This window comes from Hippoglossus stenolepis, chromosome 14 (genome assembly GCF_022539355.2).
Source record: "Hippoglossus stenolepis isolate QCI-W04-F060 chromosome 14, HSTE1.2, whole genome shotgun sequence".
Classification (NCBI taxonomy): Eukaryota; Metazoa; Chordata; class Actinopteri; order Pleuronectiformes; family Pleuronectidae; genus Hippoglossus; species Hippoglossus stenolepis.
In genome coordinates this window covers 2,190,690-2,216,583 of record NC_061496.1, presented here as the reverse complement: position 1 = coordinate 2,216,583, position 25,894 = coordinate 2,190,690, and the positions used below count along the sequence as shown (strand labels likewise).

Genomic DNA, 25,894 nt, shown 5'->3' with positions numbered 1-25,894 from the left:
ATGTCTCAAATGTTTTTTAATAATCTCTGTGTAGTCTTTCTTCTTCCTGCTGCTGCAGCGAACAGACACGGTTTGAACTTTGGTTACGAGGCTGTGATGAGGTCTTCATGATCTGTTAATGTGCAGAGAATTAGCGGTTTGCTCTCCACGGAAACTGGCTGCTGCTACACTGTCTCTGCGACACCACACACACACACACACACACACACACACTGAGTGTAGCTTTGTATTTTTGGACGACTTACAGCTAACACTACAATGTAAAAAACAGTGAAAACTGTAAACAAGCTCCAACACTGCAAAGTGACATATTTAAATATTCATCCATCCATCAGCTGTACCTCTTATTCACTGAGGGTTGCAGCTTGGGGCCTGGAGCCAATCCCTGCTCACACTGTGTTAGAGGTGGGGTTGATCCTGGACAGGAGGCCAGAGAGAAAACAGCTGCAGCAATAGACAGTCTGAGGAAGTTATTAATATAAATTATATCCTGCAGTTTGAGTTGTTTTTAAAGGGTAAAACACACATTTTCTCTCTTGCTCCATTATAATGTCCCAAGGTTTCAAGATATCCAGATTTTAAACTTGCTCCTCCAAGTTATTGAGCATCATCCAGACTGTAAACAGATTTCATACAGACTCCCTTCTTGTTTTTGTTTGGATGTAGATCCAACAATCTATATGGTGACATGAACACAAGTGGTAAAATATGTCATCTGTGTAATTTGAATTAACTGATCCTTCTAAGTTATTGTTTGTGTAGTCGTTAATAATTAAAGCGTCCTGTGGATTTGTGTTTTCTGTGTGTGTGTGTGTGTGTTTTAGTGATGGTGGTGGGGATGGGGGTTCATTTGTGTAATCCAGATTTGGTGAGACACAGGCCCTGGACTGTGGCTGGACGCAGCCTCTGGTGACTTATTACTATTCATTTAGCTGCTGCAGTAAATATTGATTCATCAAGGGATTTTCAATTTGAGCCCCGTGACATCTTGTGAAATATCACCAAGTGTGTAGAAGAGAGGAAAGAGATAGGGAGGGGGCAGGTCGGGTCCCCGGGGATGGTGGATCACCCCCTCCTCACCCACCCCCCAGTCCTTTCTCATGCTTATCTATCTGTTTAAGTCCAACGACCCTCCACTTTTATCAGTTTGAGGCTATTGAGTGGAGCATGAGCTCATATTCTCTGCTCTTTACTACTGAGTGCTGCTCTTCATCTCAGGCCTATCACACCCACTGATCCCTGTCCTCATGCTCTCCGCTCCCTCTCCGTGTTTGCTCCCTGACTCGGTGCCAAGCAGCTGAACAGAAAAAATGATCCCACACCCGAACACGGAGGATCATCTGTATAGATATGAGACAGTGTCGTGAAACAGGCAAAACTTTCCCATATCACTTTATTTATTTTATTAAAAACTTTCAAATCTTTCCTTTAGGAGGGTTTAAATCTTTTTTTTTTACTTTCAACACTAAACAGCCAATGTTCTCAACTGTCCAACACAAGCACGCATACTAGTGTGAATAGAAAATCAACAAATGTACAGCAGTATTATTGGAGGGTTACAGTGATTTAACAGCAATCCAAACTACTGAAACATTAAACAACAGTGTTGATCCCAATTTATCCCAAAAGTGAAGCCAAAGCGTTTCCTCAGGGAAACTGCAGAATCGGATGTAAACAATCCTACATCAGCCAAATTTAAACATCTTTCTGATCAGAACAACTGGTGCTGGACAGTAAAGATCAATCATATGGAGTCGTACCTGAAAGTCAAGATAAATGAATCAATTCATATTATGAATGAGACCTGAAACTTTCTCTGCTGAACTGACACATTTCCGTTGTTAAAATATAAAAAGTGTTAGAACGACAATCTGAATCAAAGTTTAATAGGTTCTTTCTTGGGTCAATGGTGCCAAACTGACACTTTAGATTTAATGATAATCCGTTGACTAGTTTTTTTTAAATCCTGCAAATAAATAAAAACAGACAAGAAATGCCAATAGAAACAAAACCTTCTTTGAAGAGGTAAAAATAGAAATCAATCTTAACCTGTTACCATTTAAAACTGACGTGACTCTTTAGAGTCTTAAGCCCAACGACATTTCATTCGTTTCATTCTCTCTTTTGCTCTCGTGGGACAATAAAAGCAGAGTTACTGCATTTTGTCGTGTTTTACAGAGAATCATGATTCATATGAAGGAGGGATGTAGTTTTAGCAGAAAACATAAATTGAGTCTTGAGATTTTTCTATACTAAAGAATATATGCAAAATGCTATTACTCTTATTCAGTAACTGACTTTTTGTATGTTTTGGTTTTGCCTAACAGACGATAAAACAAAACTGACTGGCATTGTGTTTGTTTCATTTTGAAAGTAGTTTGTTTTCCCTAAAATACAACATTCATTCTACAAATCCAATCCATACCCAGTTCAGCTGTTAGTTGTTGGCACTACCTGTTCTCAGACCCACAGGAAGTGAGCTTCTGCTTACCCAGCATGCTCTGCTCTCCGCTCGGTATCAGCCGTAGCGAGCGCAGTGGGTGATTTAGCGCCGGGCAGCAGTTTGAAGAGGAGCAGGAATCTGCTGCAGTATTTCAGCCCCCGCCCGCCACCAGGAAATAGATATAATCTCAACATTAACTCCATTAATAGTAGCAGGAGTTGAATTAAGAAAGCCGTAAAGCATGCACGCTGCAGGATAAATTACAGCCTAATCCCCCCTTCATCTCCTGCACACTCCCCCCATTTGTCTCCCCCCGTCCCGTCTTTAATTTTCTGTAACCGTGCGTTTGCTCCGTCCCTTTTCTCTCTCTCCATTTCTTTTTATATCAAATTTAACAAGCATTCTCTGTCACATCCTACATACGACACACATTATTTCCTGTCTTCCACTTGCTGCTGTGTTTTCCCTCCAATTTATTCCTGCTATTAATGTTGAAGCCCCCAACACGGCACGATACCCCAACCCCAAATAAGTGTAGAATCTTTGTGTATACATCTACACTCGTACACACTCACACACTGGATCCAGGCGCTCATCTCCTTTAGTGCTTCAGTATCGATCAGTACAGGATGTAAGAGACTGGGCAATAAAGTGAAGCAGTGCTCCCTCTTCTTCACTTCTCTCCTCCTTCCTTTTCCTGCATTCACTCTCCCATTCATTCACCTTTTTATTCCTCAATTCATTCATTTCCTCATTAATCATCACATTAGTCTACTTGTCCCCTATAGTTGTGTTGCAGTCTTCTGCTGCTGTCCTCACTGTTTCCTGCACACATGCTCTGTGAGGGGAGGATTCTGTCTGTTTCAGGTGGATTTGATGGGATCGTGATGTGTGACGACACTGCTTTGGTTTTTCCTTTAAAGGGACATAGCATGCCCATTTTACCACAAGTTGATATGGTTCCTTGGGGTCTTAATGAAATGTCTGTAACATACTTTGGTCAAAATACCACAAGGATCATTTAAACAGCACCTTTTACCTGTATAAAACAGCCCTCCACAGATCGACCTGTTTTGAGTGCCTGTTCTTTAAATGCTAATGAGCCAGCTCCCCTCCCCTCGATTTTAAACGATATAAATTACATATTTTATATGATTAAATTATCAAATATGCATCCCATACTTTGTATTCCTTGTTGTCCTGGGTTTAATTTTCCCAATCACATAATTAAATGTCCCCTCTGCCCATCCACTACAAGCACACAAGCAGACAGACAGAGAGAGAAAGAGGGGGGCTAAGACCATCATTTACCCCGAACCCGACATTCACAGGTACAACAACAAGCGGAGAAATGCTCGTCCCGTGGAACAGCCAGGCGGCTGCGGCTGGAGAACGGCGCTGCGCTGCCTCGCGCGGCACTTCCGTCGGTGTACCCGGCGTAACTACTGTAACCGGCGTAACTACTGTAACCCGGCGGAACTACTGTAACCTGGCATACAGTAGAGCTGAACACTGCAGTCTTCCACAAGCTGGCAGTGTGAAGTGCGGGCAGCGCAGCGCCGTTCTCGCGCAGCCGCCTGGCTGTTCACGGGGCGAGCATTTCTCGCTGGTCAGCCCCATAGACTGTATATAAGGTCCCCACGATTCTGCTTTCTCCGCTTGTTGTTGACCGTTGAATGTCGGGGTTCGGGGTTAAGTAGTGCTGAACAGCGGAAGTCCCCCACACTGCTGCTGTGTGGCGCTGACACAAATTCCAGCTCACGCGGAGAGCGGCGGTCGCTCCGAGCAGCTGCTGCAGCTCCCAGTCCCAGCAGACAGATGCCACATGTGAGTGAATCGCGGGCTGACCAGCGGAGAATGCTCGTCCGTGTGAACAGCCCGGCTGCGTGCTTGGGAACGGCGCTGCGCTGCCCCGCAGCCTCCGTGTAACCCGGAAGTGAGTGTGGGGGCGGGAGGACGGGGGTGGGCCAAGACCATGTAGGAGACTTCCAGTGTATTCGACACAATACCCAGGAGCGCAATCAGTCGCTCAAGCATGACGTTTCTGACAGAGGAACTATAACAAAGCGTGTTTTTCCCAGGTTTTGGGTTGGTAGACATGCCAGATACCCACATTAACCTGTGAAGCACTAACAAAGTGGAATTTGCATGCTATGTCCCCTTTAAGTGCCCGAAGAAGAGCAGCAGTGCTGGAATTAGCCAGATGACTGTTTTTGCTGTGCTCTGTTTCAAGGGTAACTGTTTCCCAATATGAGCCCACTAATGCTTGGGTTGCAGACAAATGGACGAGGGCAGCATTATTCTGAGCAGTCGCGCGACCCTCCAAATTCTTCCCTGTCACTAAAACAAAAGTCGGATCATTCATCAACGGCGCCCGTAGTGCTGAATCGCCCTCTCCTTTATCCGTGCATCGCATGGTCAGAGCAGTCCACACACACACACACACACACACACACACACACACACACACATGCATGCAGACTAATCTCAGGGGAGTTTCTTTGTGCCCTTGTCCTCTGTTTTTACATTTTTTTACCCTCCAAGTTTTTTTTGTTGACTTTTTGTTCTTGTTCTTTTCCTGTGACCTCCAGCCCTTGTTTTTCTATTCGTACAACCTCCAGTACATGAACTGTATTTTGGGGGCTGAAACAATTAGTTGATTAATTGATTAGTTAACACATATTATTCATCATGTAAAGATCATCAGATGTGAGTCAGTTTTAAAGTCACTGTAATTTCAATATAAATTGGATTTTGACTGACGCATCATTTAAATGTAGACATTTAAAGCTGAACCTTTGGGATTCAGGTACAATCTCTTATTTCATACACTAAAATACTTTTTGTTTGTTTGTTTGTCAGCAAGATTATGATAAAACTACTGAACTTATTTCCACTTAACTTGATGTAAGGACTGAACCCGTTGTGGACATGTTGGTAAATGTTGGTGATAATTTCATGTGGGTTTGTCACTAATCATTAACAGAACCTATTGATTAGTGGAGCTTTAAACAGTTTGATGGTTTGAATAAGGAGTGGGATGAAGTGTCCCTCAGGCCTTGTAGACGAAGGGGAGGCAGTCCTACAGATTCCCAGTGGATGGCATTTGAAAGGTCTCGCCCCTGAAACAACTTAGCTGTCCAGCAGGGGAGGATTTGTGCATCAGACGGGCCTGGAGACTCTCTGATAACAGATATCCTTCTGGAGGTCAAGGGCATCACGGGGAACAGGCCAAGGAGAGTCTGGAGGCAGAGAGAAACACGCCACCTCTGTCAAGTGTTTTAATTTGTACGTTCTCCATTGTTTGTGTCTGTTCTCCTCTCCTGTCCTCCTCTCTCATTACAGGCAGATTACCTTACTGCGTAGGTAACTGCTCCCACAGAGGCAGTTTGCACTAATGGTGTCAGACCTGAGGCTGAAACACATTCACATGGCTGTACGTCTCATATCGGCCTGGTGATTGGAGTGTGTGTATGTAGGCAAGAAACACACATCACCTCTTAGACTGTATACGGTGTGTGTGTGCAAATGAGGTTTTCAAATTCCAAAATCCACCGACTGCTAACACCTGAGTGGATGAAGAAAAACACTGATGCTGTGGTTTGGAGCCTTGAGTTTGGCATTTTGTCCAGCGCCATCTTTGCCACCATTTTGAAATGAGAAGTAACCATATTTGGAGGAGCGCCCACATACACCTGCACCCATTGGTACAAGCTGTCAATCACACGGTATTCTTGCCCCAAAGCAGATGGTGCTTTACGGTCTATGTGACTCACAAAAAGACCGTAATTTACTAAATGAAAATCTTTAAATATCAACGTCAAAGGATCTTTGAAAAACATTTCAGTCAGGTCATAGATGTGAAGTGTGACTCCTCTCTCTCCTCTTGTTTTCTCTCCGTGTATTTTCTCAGATATAAACATTAAAATGGAACAGTAACTTGTAAACAATTTCCAACACAATTTCCTGGACACGGTAATGAATTTGCACTTTTACGCCTTCAAACATGGAAACGTGTGTCTGATTGAAATGAGAGTAATAAGCAGGACGATCATGAGCCCAGTGTGAAGGCAGACTGGGTCTCGCACCCCTGTTCACCCCCCTGACTGCGGCCCGGTGTCAGGGTTAACTGCCATCTCTGTTAACTGTTCATGTCATATCCCCATTAACCTCCATTGTGGCTCCCCAGGCCACCCGGTCCTTGTTTAAACCTCCCTGGGTGGCAGTCAGCGCCTCAACATTAGCCTCCATTACAGCTCCCCTGGCTGCAGTTGCCCTGTGTAGGGCAGCCAGTGATCAGTGGAACTGAGTGTCTGTGCCTCTGAGTTATGGCACGCAGTCGGGCAGACGGTGTACGTGAACGCAGCTGATGGCAGACATTTGCTCTCCTTTTTTTTCCCCAGCACCTATTTGCAGCAGTGCAGCAGCTCGACGTGCGCTGCAGCGTGTTAAGCGTCCGTGTCAGTTGTTTTGTGCGTAGCGCGTGTTTGGGGTAACCCTCTCTTTTCTCTGTAATGGGAGGCATGAACTCTCGCTCCAAACCCATTTCCAGCCCATCTGAAATACGGCAGCAAATTACCTCCAGTGGCGCCCTGCACACCAGCCCAATACACCCCAAATAGAAGTGACAGGACAGCGCAATTTATCGCCATAACCCCTGCACCGCCCCACCACCACCCAGCTTCCCCGCACACACTTCAGGCTTGCACCTACAGCCACCGCACACACACACACATGTTCACCATCCAGGAGTCACTCAGGTGTGTGTGTGTGTGTGTGTGTGTGTGTGTGTGTGTGTGTGTGTGTGTGTGTGTGTGTGTGTGTGTGTGTGTGTGTGTGTGTGTGTGTGTGTGTGTGTGTGTGTGTGTGTGTGTGTGTGTGTGTGTGTGTGTTAGAGACGCCTGTGATTGTGTGTACTGTACTGTACTATAGCAGAAGTGTGTTGTGATACTGTGTGTGTGTGTGTGGTCTCAACACTCCAGTGTAGGGGCCAACCTCGCTGCTCTGGCCCCCTGCCCTGCCTATTATCTCATTGATTTCCTCCTCTCCTCTTTTCAATTCTCTCCATTTCCACACTGCCGTCCTTTCCATTAGAGGAGCAATTTAACAGAGTGCTGTGACATGAGAGAGAGAGAGGGAGAGGGAGAGAGAGGAGGGAGGAGGGGAGAATGGGAAACATAAAGTGAGGAGGGGAGATGTAGTGGAAGAACTGGAGGGACGATGGGAAAATAGAGGTGGAGGTGAGGGAGAGATGAGACGATACAGTGACATCATTACACTGAAGTTTGTAAACTGAGCTCAATGAACACTTATGATTTATTTAATAAAGGGGAATTATCTCTTAATTATTTGACTTTAGTATGATTTCCAAAGATGTTTGCTGACCTTTCTTCCTCCTCGCAGGAGTTTCCTCCAGAGCCGCCTTCGCTCTCCCCACGACAGACACCCGTCACACGCCCCGCACTGGAGAGGAAGCAGCATGTGCTGGATTGGTGGATCCCTGTACCGGGTCTCGGCCAATAAGCTGTCCCGCACAGTGGCGTCCAACATGTCGATCAGCCGAACAGGTAAACTGACCTTCGCCACACCAGTCTTCGTCATCATCGTCAAACATGGTAACAAAGTGCACAGGCGTTCTGGTGATTGTTTAGCTCCATTTAAAGCAGAAAATGAAAAACTTATATGTATATTCTGTCCCCTATACAGTCTACCACTGAAACCACGTTTAAATCTGCAAGATTCTAATTTAGCTTTTTTTATCTGCACCAAACACACACACACACACACACACACACTCGGATTCCAGTCCCATGAATTTGTCAAATTGTTGAGTTCCATGAATCATTTCCTGGGAAATTGGCGAGAATTTCCTCATCCACACCAAAATGTAGTGATTTCCTTTTTGGCCCACATGTCCCAACCTTCCACCAAGTTTCATGTATGTCTGTAGTTTTGTGTAATCAAACAAACCAACAGACAGGGGTGAAAACACAACTTCCTTGTTATCCGGATCATTGGTGTCCAAACAGGAGGTTGTATTTATATTTTTAACCCTCAGAATTTTTGTAAATTGACTTAATCTGATTCACCATGTTATTCTGACCTAATCATGACAATTATCCTCAAGTGTTTGTGTTTGGATTTGAATCGGCCAATATATGAGAATAAACTCAAGAAGAAAACATGGGTTTCATTTAAACGTGTAACAGTCGCCTTTGATACTTAATAGTTTTTAATAGTGATCAGGCTAATTTCAGTCAGTGGTAAAAGGTCCTGAGGTTCAAACCCCTGTTCAGAACATGCCTTGAGTACAGAGCAGTAGATCTGTGCACCCTGAGGTGATACAAGGGTGTTTATTCATGTTTGTGGCTGCAGCTCTGTCCACATGCTCTCTAATGGACTTAGCAGAGCCGGCTGGATTTGCCATCTGAAATAATAAACTTGTCATCTGTCAGAGCAGCGAGGGGGAGGGTCCGGAGGACTGGATGGTGCAGATTAAAGTCCGGATCTGCCTCTAACCCCCTTCACACTTCTCCTTCACACACATTCTGTAGCTGCTACACCTGCAGGGGAAATTGAAGAGCTCCACTCTGTTGAACTCGTGACCGGCATCCCAACACGTACACTCCTGCATCCTGGAGAGACTTGCCTCAGGTGTCCTCTCAGCAGGAGTTGTGATTTCATATCGTCCCACCGGTTTAAGCCGCACATTCGTTCATGGTGCGGAGTTTGTGATCCTGTGCTGCAATTAAATCACACCCAGCTCGCACTCGATAAGAGCGTTAGCAGTCCGGTCCGAATTAGATCGACCGCCATGTGTAACCCCAACCTCCTCACCTCCGTGTCCTCTTCTCCGCTCCTATTCATGGCCTCCACCAACCCTTCACAGACACACACACACACACACACACACACACACACACACACACACACACACACCTCTCCCTGCTGTTTGTGGAGTGCACTGGGTACGTGGTGTTTATGATGTTCTCAGACAGGGCTGGACGTCACGTTTGGCTTTGGCACCTATGCGTCAAACCAGCACAGTATAAATAACCACTCACATATTAGGTTGTTATTGCCTCTGGCTGCAAAACCAAACCACACACTCAGACACCTCATGTTCTGTCTGCCATGATAAAAATAGTTAAAATATTATTATCTTTATGTCATTTAGAGAAGATGTGGTAATATAACTCGTAACTTGAGTTAAAGCAAGATTATAAAATTTTAAATGTATGTGTTTCATGTTGTTTGTTTTACTTTTACTGTTGGAGGTAGATATAGTGCATCAGCATCAATAACAAAACTAAACAAATAAACCATCCTACAAGGTTTATTCTGTCATCATCCGAGCACCAGAACATTTCTGGATTATGAACTGACGTTTCATGTATTGTAGATTTTCTAGTTTTTAAATCTAACGGCTTCCAGGGCCGGAGGAACAATTCCTCTTCTCTGCAGCTTCTTGATAAGTTTGCTGAAATAAGATTCAGGGCCAGAACTGTGCTGGATTTGAAAATATGTTCGGAATTTTGGTTTCAACATATCTTTTTACCATTTTCCTTCAAAAGTAACTTTCCTCTGGTTGTGTGTGCGTGATTTGAAAACGTTCTTATTGACCCTGTTTTCAGACATGTCAAGCAAACGATTCCACCGTCTTATCAGCTCACATTTTCGTCTCATTGATCCAATAATCCAAGTAATTCTTTCTATCAGTAAATATTCAAGCTGTTTTTGATCAATGTGATTGTTTCACATTTTCTTTCTAACTTACCTGTTGTGCCGGTTGAGCCTGAACTGAAGGTATCAGGGTCGCCTGTAGTGGAGGATGTTATAGTTTCTGGTACATTAAAGCATGAGCGGTATTGGAGTCCTGGTCATGAAATGTTGCTGCCTGTTCTGATCTGAAACTGATTGGACGAGCTTATAAAACGTTGGTCTCTGTTCTCCACATGTAGGAAGGTTCTCCAGCCCCCCCGGCTCCTCCGTGAGTCCTGCTTGGAACCGACCCTCCAGCACTCGTCATTTAGCCAGGTAGGTTGTTTTTTTTTAATTTACAGCTCTAACACTGCCCGTTTCATCTCCTCTCATCACAAGCACTCTAGTACAAGTAGTGTGAACATTACTGCATACATATTCAACTTTTCAACTTCTTAATTAAAGTGCCCGTATTAATGGACATTTACAGGTTCATAATTTTAATTTGAGGCTCTACGAGAAGTGGTTTACGAGCTGTAATTTTCAAAATACACATTATTTGTCTCAGGCCGCTCACTGCTGCGGCGCCTCTTTTTACTCTCTGTCTTAAATACACCGTTGAAGCTCTTGGCCGGCCTCCCACAAAGCAGGAGATTGTCCAACTCGTTCACAACAACAGGAACGTGTGGGGAACATTCAGGCGAGGGGCGGAGCCTGTAGAGCAGCAGGTGTTTTATCAGTGTTTTATTTTACAGCACATCGAAGATGAAGGAAGTTACTGACTCAGCTGTAATGTTATTTTTGCGTCGAGAACAACACTAAAAGCTTTTAGAGTTAAAAGGGTTATCAACACGCCCACTCGCTCATTGTGGATTTACCAGATGTTTTCCTGCTGTATTCTTACATAGACATTTTACCAGGGGGCTGACGGGAAAAGTTGTGAAAAATGTTCAGAGTAGCTGCTGAAGCATTTGTGTCCTCACATCCAGTCCCTCCAGAACATTTCAGGAAAATGTTGGGACTTTACTGCAGCTCTGAAAACAGCTTCGTAGCAGCTTTATGGAAAACAATCCAGGAATGTAAAATGTAAATCAGGCATTTGAGGCTCATCAGCGGTAAAGAGTCCCTTTAAACTTTAGCCCTAATTACTTAACAGACATTTTGAAATGTGTAAAAAAGCTGTGATACACTAAAGGAAAGTAAAAACCTGAAAAGCATAATTTGGGCACTTTAACGACATTTATATCTGGGCCATCGTGTTGGCTGGATTTCATACAGCGATGCCATCTTGAAATCAAATCCAGCCAAGGCTGTAGCAACTGATCCTCCCCCCCTCTCCCTCCCCTCCAATATTAACGGCCTTTCATCACTGTCAACTAAAGGCTGCAAAGCCAGAAGTAATCTTAAAATTAAAATTAGCATACGAAGGATACTGCTACCCATGAGCCCCTCATTGGGGTGCGAGTTGAAACTAATCCTGGCATAGTTTGTCCTCTTTAGCTGCAACAGGCTGCTTATTGATTTGTGGATACTTGTGGTTTGTCTGTGTCTTCTGATCCCAGTCGCGCAGTTCAGCGGAGCCTCGCCATAATCAGACATGCTCGCCAGAAGAAGCAGCAGAAGCAGTACTGCATGTACTACAACCGCTTTGGCAAGTGTAACCGCGGCACCAGCTGTCCCTACATACACGACCCCGACAAGGTGGCCGTCTGCACAAGGTAACAGTAACACACAACGTCACAAGAAAGGGGGGTGAACACGAGCAACAGGAGAGAAATTATTATCACTTATCACTTCTACATGTGATAGTGAATAATTTCAGGACCCGATTCAAGCTTTGATTGACATGAAGTGTTCGGAAAAGATGAACAACTGCTTTAGAAAATCTGGTTCTTTGATAAATAAAATCCAAGGTACAAAAATAGAAAGAGAGAAGTCAGCTGCAGCTTCTAAGGAGAATATCCATCATCAAACAAAAACATCAAATCTTCTTGCATGTGTCACTCAAAGACTGTAAATAAAGATGGACGACACGTCTCTACCTCCTCCCGATATCCAAAAATGAAGCCAAAATATCCCTGATAGAGCAACCGTCTGTGCTGTAGCAATCTGCAGATGGAGCTGCGGTAGCGAGATTTTACTGATAGACGCACTCAACCAATCGCAAGTCAGAGGCATCAATAATCATAAAAGAAGAAGATGTTGCTGCTAGCACTTCAAAACTGAAGTCTAATAAAACCACTGGCCAAGGTCGTCTAAAGCCACACTTCTTAAAAACTGTGCCCCAAACTGAAAGGAGTTCTTACAAAAATGATTCCAGTGACACATGCACAGTTCCAAAGTCCTGGAAAGTTTTAATAATCAGACCTTTACTCAAAAAGCCAGGGGCAAGCTTGCTAAATGATTTTCTGGCCTTTTGCAATGACCTCCATAATGTCTGGCCTCAGAGAGTTCTGGCCGAACACCTGAACACCACCGAGGGACAGACGATGGTGAATCTGCTCAAGGCTTTTACCAACAAGCTTATGCATCCAAAAGGATACGCCAGAATTTGATTTGTTGTTTTTGCTCGGCTTCTATGAAGATGCTTATTCTTTAAAAAGGCTAAATTATCTAAATCTTAATAAATGGATAAGTGATTTTCTTTCCTGCCGTCCAGAGATTCAGTGTTGGTGGAAACATGTCGGACGTGTGCACTGTGAGCACAGGCTGCCCACATGGCTGTGTTCTCTCACCTGTTCTATTTTCTCTTTTTAGAACGATTTTATGACAAATGATGCACATTTTAAACTTGTGAAATATGCTGATGACATGGAACTAATGGGTCTCCTGCAGAATGAAGATGTGGCCCACAGAGAGGCTGCCTATCTGTAACACCAAGGCCCTGGAGACATGGTGCTGCACGACGCAGCTACTGATCAATGTAGCAAAAACCAAGGAAACGATCATCACAACAAAAACTAATCTGGATCCTGAGCCAGTTTCACTCGCTGGACAACGATTCAAATATCTCTGCACAGGCCACGATTACCAGCTGAGCTTCTCTGGGAATACAGACAGTTTATTGAAGAAGCTACTCACAGCGTCTTTACCTAAGAAGACCCTGGTGTCAGCAGGAAGATTCTTGAACTTGGTTCTTTGCTCTTCACATCTCTGTCTTGTGATATTTCAGGCTTGGTCTTGTTTTTTTGTTTGCAGGTTTCTGCGAGGGACGTGCAAGCAGGCGGATGGGACGTGTCCGTTTTCCCATAAGGTTGCGAAGGAGAAGGTAAGAGACACGTCTTCACTGCAAAGGCCAGAGTCGGGAACAGATATAAGATGACAGTATGGGGTACAGCCATCATGTATCGTATTTGTGCTCTTGGCTCGGCTCCTGTCTCCATGATACAGGAAAGGGTGAGGAACACTTGACCCGATTGGGAGTCGAACTTGTGACTGGAAGATCACCTGTCGGTTCAATGTACACGTACATCATGATGACATTTGTTGAGATATATTCTTTTTAAATGTGAGTTAAGGACAGGAGTCTCATTCTGGTCTGCACGCACAGCTACAAGGAACAAGATCTTCACTTTGGAACGATGATTCTGATCCGGCTCATGTTGTGTGTTAGGGCTGAAATTAATATCATAAGGATTCGTAGATGAGCAGAAGGTTTCATCATAATTAATAACTGTTGAATGCAAAGTTCAACTTGAGCGCTTGGAAATTAATTTACTTTTTTCCCCACTCAATAATCAATTAATCTATCGAGGAGGAAAAATGTCCAATGGAACTTACTTTCTGAAAAATAAAAATGTTTTCAATATCAATATACATACCAGGTGTATGTAAATCATCTGCTGGTCAATTCAATTAACCTTGTTCCTGTCAGGATAAAACTCTTTATATGTGCAGACAAAACTCATTCTGTCATTTTCAATTTCCTTGAAAAAATCGTTTCGATCATTCCACCAAATATTGAGAGAAAACTCCAGGAAACTAATAATTGATCATTAATTGAATTACAGACATGAATCTCAAAGATATCAAAGTTTTCAGTAAATGTGTATAAAGTGAAAGTTTATCTCTTCACTGTCACCAAGTGTTTGTTGATTGTGGGAACTGTTGAGTTTCTCTCTATAATATTGGAAAGTCTCCAACTTCCTCAAGTGACCAGAAGAGGAGTTCTGGGTCTGGATCAAACTGAACCATGGTTCTGTTGGTTTGCAGTGAAAACACTGGTTTGGATAGTTTGGACTTTTGGACCAGTCACAGGAAGTAGAGACAGAATTAAACAATAGAAGAAGAAGAAGAGGAAGCAGCTGCAGGATTGCTGGAGCGCTGCCTCTCAGCTCAGAAAACCTCCTCAGACTTTCTCTGATTCTGGGATCGTTCCTGTATTTATTAAACCAAAGCTAAATGGATCATTTGGGCAAATCAGTGTGTGTCACCTCCAAAGCCTCCAGCTGAACTCTGAGAGCGTGTCTCTATGGGAAAGTGAAGCCAAAAGGGAAAGCAGAATATCTTTACAGAGACAAACAACATGTGTCTTTACACACACACACACACACACACACACACACACACACACACACACACACACACACACACACACACACACACACACACACACACACACACACACACACACACACACACACACACACACAATGCCCTGCACCTGTGTTGGTTGTCACACTGCTCCCTCTAAGTGCTGAGAGCCCAGCTGTCTGTTTGTAATGCCACCTCTCAAACAGCCACCAGCCCCCCCATCATCCCCCAAACCTTTGGCCCGCTCTAATTTCATGTGGACCCATTAAACAGGACAGTGTGGGGGAGAGGGGTCTGATATGTGGGGAGTGCGGGGGATACACCCAGCAGCTCTCCAAACCTGATCTGGACTCTATACGTAAAGACAAGTCCGAATCCTGATTCCTTCGTCCCCCACCCTCTGGTGCCCCTACTACCACAAATACCTCGAAAACGGACACCCCTGAGCCAGCTCCCCTGATATCACCCCCCCACACACACACACGAGAACCCCAGTCTCCCCCTCCTCCCCTGGCCCAGTCTGTGCACACATACAGTGCACATAAACACATCATGAGAGCTGGACAAGCTGCAGCCTGGATAAATATTTCTGCAGCAGTTAATTAGGTAGAAGTGATCCCACCCCATCGAGGTGGAGTCCCTCTCACACGCCGCCGCCCCCAACCTTTCCCCCGCTGGACCCCCCCACTGAGGTATATTTAGAGCGGCCTCCACCAGGCTTGCCCCCACACGCCAAACAGCAGATCTCCCTGCACACACACACACAGACACACACACAGGCTGTCAAGACACACATTCACTCTCACTCTGCCGCTGTCATCTGCAATTAAGGTCATTTAGCTGCTCAGTGTGACAGATCGTTTGGCGCACGGCACACGGCACACGTCTTCTGAACTGAACACGACGGCGGCGTCTTGCACAAACCACACGTTTGTTTACAAACCATAGAATCTCATGTGATCTCGTGGTCTCATCACGTCGGCTCTCCTTCTCACAGGCACGTTGCTTTTCTCACACTCGTCTTAACCCTTTGTTTTCAGGCACTGAAGTTTCAACAAGGAAACTTAATGCCAAGAATTTAATTAAATTACATTTTATTTGTATTGCACCAAATCGCAACAAACCTAACATCTGACAGAACCCGACTTAAGGTTGTGAGGCATCAGCACCTTCTCCCGAAATGTTTCTAACAAACTGAGAAAGTGAGAAATCTCCACTTTGATTCAAGGTAACGGGAATGATTTCTGCACAACATGAATAAAACCTAAATACATAACCTCATCAGTGAACAACATTTGTGCCTTAGTCACGTCAATTCGATTTTCCTCTGCATTGGTGTTGAAGACAACAACTCCCATGATCCCCTGCTGCTTCACGCTGTCATCAAATAGGTCTTTTGTTATTGTTTTCATTGACAGACCCTTAGTTCGAGTGCCAATAAATCAGATTCTGCTTTGATTGGTCAGGTTTAGAGGTGAGAAATGGGTCAGAGAGGACAGGAGGACGGACAAAGTGGAGACAGACCAGGGACAAAACTGTTTGTTATGATGATAATAATTAAAGTGATCAGTGTTTTTGATGGGACACCTTTTCCTCTCCAGATGCCGGTGTGTTCTTACTTCCTGAAGGGAATCTGTAACAACAGCGACTGTCCCTACAGCCACGTCTACGTGTCCCGCAAAGCTGAAGTCTGTGAGGACTTTGTCAAAGGCTACTGTCCAGAGGGAGAGAAGGTACAAACACACATTCATTTCACCTCTCAGCATGAACTGTCTTATATTCATCCTTGAAACATCAGTAGGTTTAAAATGAAGTAAAAACACCTGCTCAGCTCAGTCAGACAGTATCTGACCGAGACGAGGGGAGTGGACGTTTGTTGTCTCATTCATAAAGACGCAGCTTTAACCTGTGTCGGTCTGAATAGAAAATAATAGATGGGACTGTTTTGTTTCACCTCCGTCGGATCGTCCTTCACATCGTTACCTGACCACAGAGTTACTGTCTTTCTGCTGGGGAACGTAAAATCATGTTGTAAAACATATATATACACAGTTCCACTGAAGTTAAACTGAGGCTTAGGTAAACAAGTAGTTAGGTAACCAATACCCCCCCACACACACACACACACACACACACACACGCACACTTGTACACAGTGACACACAGGCAGGAGCAGCTGCAGGGGGTGGTGGTCCATAATGGCATAACTGTAGTGTCTGAGTGACACATTGAGGGCCTGATGGATAACGGAGAGCCACCTCCAGATGACTGGACACACACACACACACACATACAGACACACGCTGTCCACATGTCCACCTCACACACACTCTCCTCCTCCTCTCCTCCTCTCCTCCTCCCTCCTCTGTCTTGTCCCCCCTCCCTCCCTCTCTCTCCTCCTCCTCCTCTCGGCTCGTTTCTGAGCGTCGGGTGTGAAACAGATGCTTTTTCACACTGTCAGACCTCATTTAAATAGTGCATGGGGAAATGAGGATATAGAAAACAAAAGGGATATTAATATTTATTCTATTAGCTGAAGTGCTTAGGTCTGTGATTTTCCCTGTGTGTGTGTGTGTGTGTGTGTGTTTGTGCGTGTGTGTTTATGGAGCGCTGCACTGTGAGGCTCTGGTGGCTCTATGATGGATAGCAGGCAGTAATTATAGATGGGAAAACTGCTGAGGGTGGCACTATGGGCCAGGCAGGCAGACACTTCAGCAGCTCAGGGGTTAAGTCTGCTCCTCGCCTCCATCCTCACATCCTCCTCCTCCTCCTCCTCCTCCTCTTCCCTCCATCATCCTCCTCCTCCTCCTCCTCTTCCCTCCATCCTCCTCCTCCTCCTCCTGCCATCCTGCCTCACCCTGGCTTTGTCTCCCCCTCCACCTCACAGGATCTGTTTGTGTTTTTCCTAATTGTCCCTCTTGATTCTTTTTCCATCCAGAGCCTCAATTTCTATCAGTTTATAATCATTCAAATGTCGTCTCCTCTCTGGTTTCTGACACATTAAGCGGACGGTAGTTCACCCGGCATCGCTGAGTGTCTGTTGCCAACTTTCCTCTGTATAGTTTGTGGAAGGTTGGCTATAGTTAACTTTTATTGGCTCTTATTAATGGGCTTTCAGCCGATTCAGCATGTTGGAACTATACGCCCGTGCCAGTTGGTAACGGAGAGATATCTGATTGGCTGTTTAGTGTAATGAATCTGTGAACTAATCCTTTTTATTGCAGTTTCTCCGTATTCTTCAACTCTGTCTTTTCTTTTTTCCGCAAGAAAAGATAAGAGTCAGTGGGAATTTAAATATTCCAGTGCTGATTAAATTATTAAAGACATGTTATCAATTTGTACTGAAAGTGTATGAAGAAACCGTTAGGACAAATTCACAGAGTTGTGAGAATGGACGGTGAGTTGTTTCTGCTTCTTGTTTCTCTTTGAGTGCACAAGGGAAAAGTGTCGACGTCACGTTTGATGCTAAATGAACAATTCATCAAACGTGACGTCAGCTCAACATGGAAAGTGATCAGCAAAAGAGTGGAACCCGATTTGCCAACTGGGTGTCCCTGTGTTTTCAGTCACTGGAGCTCTGTATTATTAATGCAGTGCTGATATCGATCTGATCGCAGCCTGAAGTCTTTTGACTCTGTGAACCATCATTTCTCTCACCGTTTCCCTCCTCCTTTACTGTTCCTCTCTCTAAAAGTTGCTCTAGACGAGTGTTGGCTTTATAGCCAAGATGTAAATTCATGTAATGCCCCCCCCCTCTCCTCCGCTCTTTTTTTTTATTTTACTGTCTTTTCCATCTCCCGCCCTCCCCCCCGCTCCCTTTCTTTCTTACTTCTCGTGCCACTTGTCTCTCTGTAAATGTGCTGACTCCTGGTGGTTCGGGCCCTGCAGAGAGCTTTCTAATAGGCCCCAGAGATGTCCCAGCATTCCTTAAATCAAGTGGGAAATTGTTAACTTGGTGCGGGATAAAGATGTTCTGTCCACTTTAGCTTTTTCCTCCTATTTCCCATCTCTCTCTCTCTCTCTCTCTCTCTCTCTCTCTCTCTCTCTCTCTCTCTCTCTCTCTCTCTCTCTCTCTCTCTCTCTCTCTCTCTCTGTCTCTCTGTCTCTGTTTCTCTGTGTGTCTCTCTGCCTTTTTATGAAAATGAGGATGTATGGAGCTGTGGTGAGCGGACGCAGCTTTTACAGTCAATTTCTCCGACACTTTTTTTGTTCCTCAATCTGCTGAAGTGCTTCGGCTTTAACTCTTGTTGTCAGATCGCTCCCTGTCCCCACGTGGAGGGCGCGTGTTTTTAGGAGATGTTTTCATTTTTCAGCAGTGACCAAAAAAAAGAACAGACATGTTATGAATATGTTGAATCATGTATGGAGACAAGTTGCTTGTGAATTTGCGTAACTGTTGTACATCACATTTGAAATGATGGTCGTTAAAAATCAGTTGATATGTTTCACAGACGTATCGGATCTCGAGATCGTCTCAATTACACAAACATTTACTTGAACTTAGAGCTGAAGGTCAAAGATCATAGTTACTGTGACTCACTCAACATGTTTTTGAAAAAAAAAAGATTTTCATTCATATTTGGCACCAATGTTCAAATGAAACCTAATTTTTTTTTCCCACTCAAATGGACAAAAACTTTAAATAAATGAAACACCGCTGCTGTAGCTCCATTAACGAAGCGTGGCCTCAAACTGAAGATGCAGGGACACTTGCAGGTTGCTGTGCAGTAAAGAAGCTCCTGGCACAGACACAGTGTGGGAATCAAATAGCAGTTAATTTGAGTACTTGAAAACAAATCTGTGATTGGCAGTTTACCTGCTAATAGAGAGCAGTCGATATGTTCAACAAAGCTCTCGCGGTCAGCACTTTAATCCTCACAAAATGCAATGGGAGTGATCATATTCATAATCATTTCAAGTTTAATGAGTTTGTCGTCCGCCATAAAATCACATATGAGGATCCACTATATAACAGGATCTGATGGGGTCAGCAAGTGATGTCACCTACCGAATATAAACCCTCGGGCGTCATCCACAGCAGTGGCAGGTCTGATTTGTTGAGCGAAATGTGTGTCAAACCGCAGCCCTATAAGATGATCCAGAGAAACATTTGACAGCGAGCTGATCCTGGGCTGCCCTGGCACCCAGGGGTGCAGGAACACGGGCGTGAGGGCGGCGAGCCGGGCTCTGATGGCAGCGAGTCAGGGGCGCTGTGCTCCAGGGAGAGTTGACCAAGAGTCCATAGCGTTCCTGGAAAATTGATCTCTAGACCGCACACACACACGCACAAACACACACACACACCAATACACTATTTCTAGACCAATCTGCTTCCAAGTCCCACACTCGTCACCCCTCCACGCACAGACACACACACACACTCCTTGCAGCCTGCACCCCAGAGTGCATATAATTAGCTTTTCTGACAGGTGGGAGGGATCGGATCTCGTGGAGAATGAGGCTTCCAATTTACACCCATATTACACTGTCACACACACTCAGTTGCAAACATGAATGTGAAAGCTGGAGCTCTCATGCACAATGCTCCTCAGAATGACGCTAACTGTGACCCACTTGCTCAACTTGCACATTAAAGGAGATACTGGGCGTCTCTTATTCTTGAGAACTTAAAAAAAGAGGTTGCACCTAATCAGGACTTTGGCTCTTTTCCCACTCGAAATCATTTCGGAGAATTCCTGACGTGCGCAGTGAGATCATTGAACCACAGCTCGAGACGTTTCGTTTCAAATAGATCCTCAAATTTTGTCATGATTAAAGAGAGAGGAAGAGACTGGAATTCATCCAGGTGTAATTTTAAGAGGCGACATCATCTTTTGAATATGAGGAACACTCTTCTCGGTGGTGCAGTGGTTTGCTCTGCGCTCTCAACAAATCATCCTGCCGACTAACTGGAGACTTTCTGTTCCCCTCATCCCTGCCTGGTTTCCTGTAGGTGCTCAGGTTTCCTTCCACAGGCCAAAAACATGCAGGGTTATCGACGACTCTGAATTCAAACTGAAACTGAGCGATTGTTTATTCAGAATATTATTCAGATGTCGAATATGTGGTTGAATGGAGCTGCAGAAACCCTCCATAGACGTTGTTTATGAGCTTCAAACCTAACGCTCTGTTTGTCTCTCACCACCAGTGTAAGAAGAAACACACTCTGGTGTGTCCCGACTTCTCAAAGACCGGCTCCTGCCCTCGAGGAAGACGCTGCAAGCTGCAGCACCGTCAACGTGCCAAACAAAGCACCAGCACCACCGCGCCGCCGAGGAGAGGGCGAACCAAGGATCCCACCAAGAGGTTAGAGGAGCAGATTGTTGAGTTCAATCATTACTGACACAGACCATCATCTTTGTAATGAAGTTCAACTTTGATCCTTGGTAATCGTGTTTTTCGTGTCTCCCCCAGGCCTCGTCTGTCTGTTGTCATGCCCCACACTCTGCAGGCAGCTCCAGTGACGCCCACAAGAGGTCCTCTGGCCCTGCCGTCCTTCATCTCCCTCTCCAGCTCCCCAGAGGAGCCGGACACCCCGGACACGCTGCCAGACAAGACCTCCCAGGTTAAAGGTAACAGAACCCACAGCGCCTCAGAGTGACCAGCAGCTAAACGTCTCTGTGTGGCATGAATCTGACGCTCAAAGATCTGCAACCAGGGACCAGGTGATGGTCTGGTGGCACCGTGGAGCACAGCAAGAGGGTTCTGGGTCTGAACCCAACGATTGACCAGGGCCTGTATCTGGGTTTCCTCCATGTGCTCCGACTGTTTAAGTGATTTGAAGACCATAAAATACCTGTAGGTGCGGATGTGAGTGTGAAAGATTGTTTGTCTCTAACTGCTTTCAGATGTACACTGAGGTCCGGACGTTCTCCTGAAATGTTCTGGAGGTTCTGTATGTGAGAACCCAAACGTCCGAGTCAGAACATTTTCTGTAACTTTTCCTGCAGCCTCCTAGTAAAATGTCTAACCCTGTTAGTGAGTCCATGTGAGAACACGGCAGGTAGATGTCTGGAACATTCACAGCGAGCGAGTGGACGTGTTGATGATAATTATAAAATATCTCAGGATGAAGAAGAGGAGCGGTACGTGTAGAAGCTCTGCTCAGGCTCCGCCCCTCGCCTGAATGTTCCCCACATGTTCCTGTTGTTGTGAACGAGTCGGACCTGAACAATCTGCTGCTGCTGCTTCACATGAGAAACAGAAACTCCGGAAAGTATCCAGACATTTTTCAGAATAACTTTTTCAGAGGCTATATCCCACCTCTCTGCTCTCTCATGTCAGCTGGGATCAGCTCCAGCTGCCCTGCGACCCTCAAAGGATAATAAGTCTGATAATGGATGAATGGATAAAAGCTCTGAGCTGCCCAATTCACACTCATGTCTTTTCTTCTGTAAATCCCTGAAACAATGCTCTGTGGGTGAGATATTAGTTGGACTCTGCATTTCTTATCTCAGGATTTCTCATCTACTGATGAGACTGACGCCAAAACTTTAAAGGATAAAGATCTCAAAAAGATAAAGGAAGTATCTCCGTTTGATGTGCTGTAGAAGTTCAGAGGAGGGGGGGGGGTCTAAGCTGCAGACAGATACTGATGATGGGAGCGGACCTGCAGACTGAGCGTGATGATGCTCAGGAGGAGCGATAATGTTCAGAGCACAGAGGTAATAATATTTAGGTTTTGGGAGCAGCACAGCTGAGCTCTCTGTTGACAGACTTGACAGATAGAGGATTAGGAGAGAGGCTGCCCCCGATCCTCCCCCATTCTCCACCCTCCTCCTCACCAGGCCTGACCATCCACCTGCTCCTGCTGCATTCACTCACACACAGTGGCTGCCACCGCAGAGCTGTGGTCCACCACCTGTTTTAGCATGAAACACAATACTGAGAAGTAAAAAGAGAAATGATCAGATAAAGTGAAACAAAATCCTTGGATCTTCATATAATTTGCTCCAAAGTTGAGTAAGTTCTTCTTCGGTCCATATCCCGAGTTTTAGGAGAATCAGTTGAGTAGTTGGAAAGGGACTCGACCTTTGACCTGTTCTGAGACGTGTGTAACCCTCTAATCTACACACACACACACATATGTGGAGGTTGTTGCAGACGTGTTGTGTTTGGTGTGTCTCTGTCTGTCTGTGTGTGTGTGTGTGTGTGTGTGTGTGTGTGTGTGAATGGAAGTTTTTGATTCCCCCCCCAGTCAGGTTGGTTTGTGCTCTTAAGTATTACTAATGACGCTCTGGTCCCTCGCTAACACTCCGCACCGCCCAGAGCCTCATTAAAGGTGGAACTCAGCCAAATAAGCTCCTCTTCACTTTGCATAAATTAGCTGTGATGTAATGTATCACTGACACACACACACACACACACACACACACACACACACACACACACACACACACACACACACACACACACACACACACACACACACACACACACACACACACACACACACACACACACACACACACACACACACACACACACACACACACACACGCTCTCTTTCTCATTTACTCATCAGCTGAGATGTCGTCAGTCAGCGTTTCAGCAGAATTCAACACATAGTAGATCAGAGTCAGTCACACATGAGAAAACACACACACACACACACACACACCCCTCATCTTCTTCTAACCGTTTCTTCTCCTCTTCTCTTCTTGTCGTTCCCCGTCAGAGAAAAAGCTGCAGATCAAACCTCGGCTGTGAGACGAAGACGACAAAGATGTCTGAGCTCCAGGTTTGTCCTGATGGTCTGTGTCTCTTCCCTCTGAACCGTTTTAACTCAGGGCCGCAGAGTTTTTATCACTTCAGGTTTACGCCACACATCAGTTTGAATGTTTACAACAGGATTTCACATCAGGTTTTATAAGTCAAAGAAAAAGACAAAATAAAGTTTGAACTCTTACCGTGTGTTGCGTCACTGACTCTTTTTCACGTGTGCGTGTTTGTGGGCTGTGTGTTTCCGTCGGGTGTGTGTTTCCGTCGGGTGTGAGTCGTCGTGTGTCCGGAGCGTGTTCGTGGGGGTTTTCATCACGGACGTGGAGACGGAGGCAGCAGAGGCCGTCACTTTAACGTCCTGGAGACGAGACACACGAGTCTCCGGTGACTTCCTCCTCACCAAGTTCCCCTGAGCACAGACCAACCGACGGTAAAACACTCTGAGAGAAACAAACCAGCGCTGATCCTGAGAATGAGACAATATATTTGTCTTGTTTTGTGTTTCAGGACTGAACAATGACTTGTTTATTATCACAGTTATTACAACAAGATGGTCTTTATGAATGGAGAGTGCCAGTGTAATGCGTTCTTTAACACTGTTGCATTATGGGTAATGTGTAGCTTTAATATGTAGCCAGATTAGTGATTGTTCTCGTGTGTCTCATGAGTAGATGGTAAATAAAGATGGACGACATGATGGCTCCCTCCATGTTAGCAGCTGGGACACGGACCAAACTAAAAACTAAACGTTTATGTGAAATAATGTTTTTTCTTAAAGATGGTTTCTGTCATTTTAAGTAAAACAAAAACTTATTTGACTTCCTCAATTTTCACATAAAATCATATTTAACATAGAAATTATATGTAAAGTAACAAAACAGACGACAAGTTTAAATCTAGTTATTCCACATGGGACCACAGACGCACTCAGGATTAAAATCAGTTTTCAACTATGTTAAAGTCTCATCTTCCTCCGCAGAGAAATCCAGTTACTTTATTTTCCCCTAAATCATCCTTCAGTGTGTGAAGACTTGAAAACACCACTTTTACATTCATTCTTCATTCCTGTGCTTCGTGACTCCTCGTGTTCGTGTCTTCATGTAAATGTGGCAGTGAAGAACAAACACAGGACGATGGGACGTGTAACTCATCCGCTGCTCTCAGGCCTCTAATAAAACTATTAATACACGGTTTGTGTGTTTAGAGTGAGAGTCTCACGTTTACAGTATTAATTTACTGTTTAACCAAGACGACAAACAAACCACATGAGACTCTGAGGAGCAGCAGGACAACTTGGGTTGTGACCGATGACGTTTAACGAGAACACAAGTATAGACAATAGAGTAATTGAGGAAACCATCTGTCTGGTATCTTTTTGTGTAAAAGAAGAACAAACAGCTGTCCTCAAAAAAGAGGAGAGAGGTTTTCAGGGTGTGGGACTCGTGCTTTTCCAACTTCCTTCTCGAACAAAACAGACGAGCCGGTCGACGGCCGTTCAGCAACTTGGAAACTGTCGTGTACAGATAGTCACGTACGACACGTGAAACTGTTCTGTACATTTAGTCAGGATGGATGTTTGTGTGAGTGCGACTGTTAAAGTCCATTCTCCCTGGTGGATCGACAGCAGCGGGCGGAGAGCTCGACACGTTTCTCAGAAAAGGCAGAAGACAGGAGGCCATCACTCTTCTCTTCTCACCGCGCTCCCCCCCCCCACCTTCCTCCTCACCCACGTAGCTCCTCTCCTGTGCTGAAGACATAAGTGCCTTAGACAGATGTCTGCTGCCGCTTGTCTAAAACCCTCAACGCGAGCTGCTGAGCTCGGCAAACTCTAATTAAGATCAATATTTCAATTTTTAGTAAAAGCGCAGGAGACGGAGAGAGAAGACGGAGGGAGAGAACTCATCTGTCCACGGAGACTCTGGAGACAAAAGGAAAGGTCAACTGTGATTCTTCATCCTGTGAGTTGGAGAGATCTGAGAAGATTGTGTGGATCAACATCCTCCGTTCAGTCCAGGAGGTTTCTGCTCTTCAGCTTCACTTCACATTCTCAGATTTTAACGACTTGGGTCTTATTTTTGTGGAGTTGTCGTCAGTCTTACTTGTTATAACTCAGCAAAATAGATTCTTAATATAAATTAACTTTAAAGTTAAGTTTGAAGTTGTTTCTCTGCCCACAATCCAGTTGGATCATGATGCTGCACATAAAATTACACACATTGCAAGATGACTATTTTAGATAAAAACCTTCCCTGCAACAAAGTGAACGGTTAAATTGGTCAAATACTAAAAACACTTGTCTAAGAACAAGACAAAACAAATGATAAAACCATATTGTGTTTTTGTTGAGCGTCGGACAATCTGCAACCTTAAGATGCTTCAAACTGATTTTGAGTTTCCTCGAAAACGTAACTTTATTTTTGGCCTTTTTTCCAAACCATTTTTCACGTCATTCCCCTTCTCTCTCTCTTTTCTGCCATTTTCTTGACCTCTGACCCT

General features: G+C 44.8%; 1 protein-coding gene and 1 long non-coding RNA gene across 3 annotated transcripts in view; one reads left to right on the top strand and one right to left on the bottom strand.

The window, feature by feature from the left end:
- The window catches only part of zc3h3 (zinc finger CCCH-type containing 3), a 52,702-nt gene extending 29,112 nt beyond the window's left edge, over positions 1-23,590 (top strand). For both annotated transcript variants that reach the window (XM_035176573.2, XM_035176572.2), the window contains 8 exons: positions 7,847-8,010; positions 10,405-10,480; positions 11,707-11,862; positions 13,343-13,412; positions 16,279-16,410; positions 20,826-20,983; positions 21,092-21,249; positions 23,355-23,590. In XM_035176573.2, the coding sequence (XP_035032464.1) occupies positions 7,847-8,010; positions 10,405-10,480; positions 11,707-11,862; positions 13,343-13,412; positions 16,279-16,410; positions 20,826-20,983; positions 21,092-21,249; positions 23,355-23,386 (946 nt within the window). In that variant the 3' untranslated portion in view covers positions 23,387-23,590. The remainder of the gene's footprint in view (positions 1-7,846; positions 8,011-10,404; positions 10,481-11,706; positions 11,863-13,342; positions 13,413-16,278; positions 16,411-20,825; positions 20,984-21,091; positions 21,250-23,354) is intronic.
- On the bottom strand, positions 4,603-13,740 carry LOC118120996. Its single transcript, XR_004698264.2, has 2 exons — positions 13,226-13,740; positions 4,603-5,685 (listed from the first exon to the last, which is right to left on the bottom strand). It is a non-coding gene; the product is annotated as an uncharacterized LOC118120996 (long non-coding RNA).
- Positions 23,591-25,894: the final 2,304 nt, after the last annotated feature.